Source organism: Acanthisitta chloris, unplaced genomic scaffold, assembly GCF_000695815.1.
Source record: "Acanthisitta chloris isolate BGI_N310 unplaced genomic scaffold, ASM69581v1 scaffold19126, whole genome shotgun sequence".
NCBI lineage: Eukaryota > Metazoa > Chordata > Aves > Passeriformes > Acanthisittidae > Acanthisitta > Acanthisitta chloris.
The window spans coordinates 8630-8933 of record NW_008678931.1 but is presented as its reverse complement, the minus strand read 5'-3'; the positions used below and the strand labels follow the sequence as shown (position 1 = coordinate 8933).

Here is a 304-nt window from a genome sequence, read left to right as displayed (position 1 = left end):
GGAGATGGTCACCATCCCACCCTGTCCCCGTGGAGAGATGTCACCCTGCAGGATGCTCAGTGGGACCAGAGCTTGCAGGGGATATCCACACCCTGCAACCCTCCCAGCCATTGCCAGCAGACTCACTTGAGAGGAGGGAAGCGTGAGTCCTGGACCACGGAGCTGGGGGGCAGCCCGAAGGAGTAGGGTGTCCCCAGGAGGTGTGAGGGGACGGTGGGACCTCCTGCTTTCTCCTGTGTGAGGGGAGGCTCCGAGATGAGGCGCTCACGGCTGGGCCTCCTGCTGCCGCCCCGTCAACCTTCCT

The 304-nt window shown here is 64.5% G+C and overlaps 1 protein-coding gene across 1 annotated transcript in view; it reads right to left on the bottom strand.

The window, feature by feature from the left end:
- LOC103804497 (genetic suppressor element 1-like) overlaps positions 1 to 304 on the bottom strand; it is a gene marked incomplete at its 3' end in the record, with an annotated part of 8647 nt that overhangs the window by 2437 nt on the left and 5906 nt on the right. Inside the window, 1 exon segment of the mRNA XM_009077110.1 lies at positions 127 to 302. Within this exon segment, the coding sequence (XP_009075358.1) occupies positions 127 to 302 (176 nt within the window).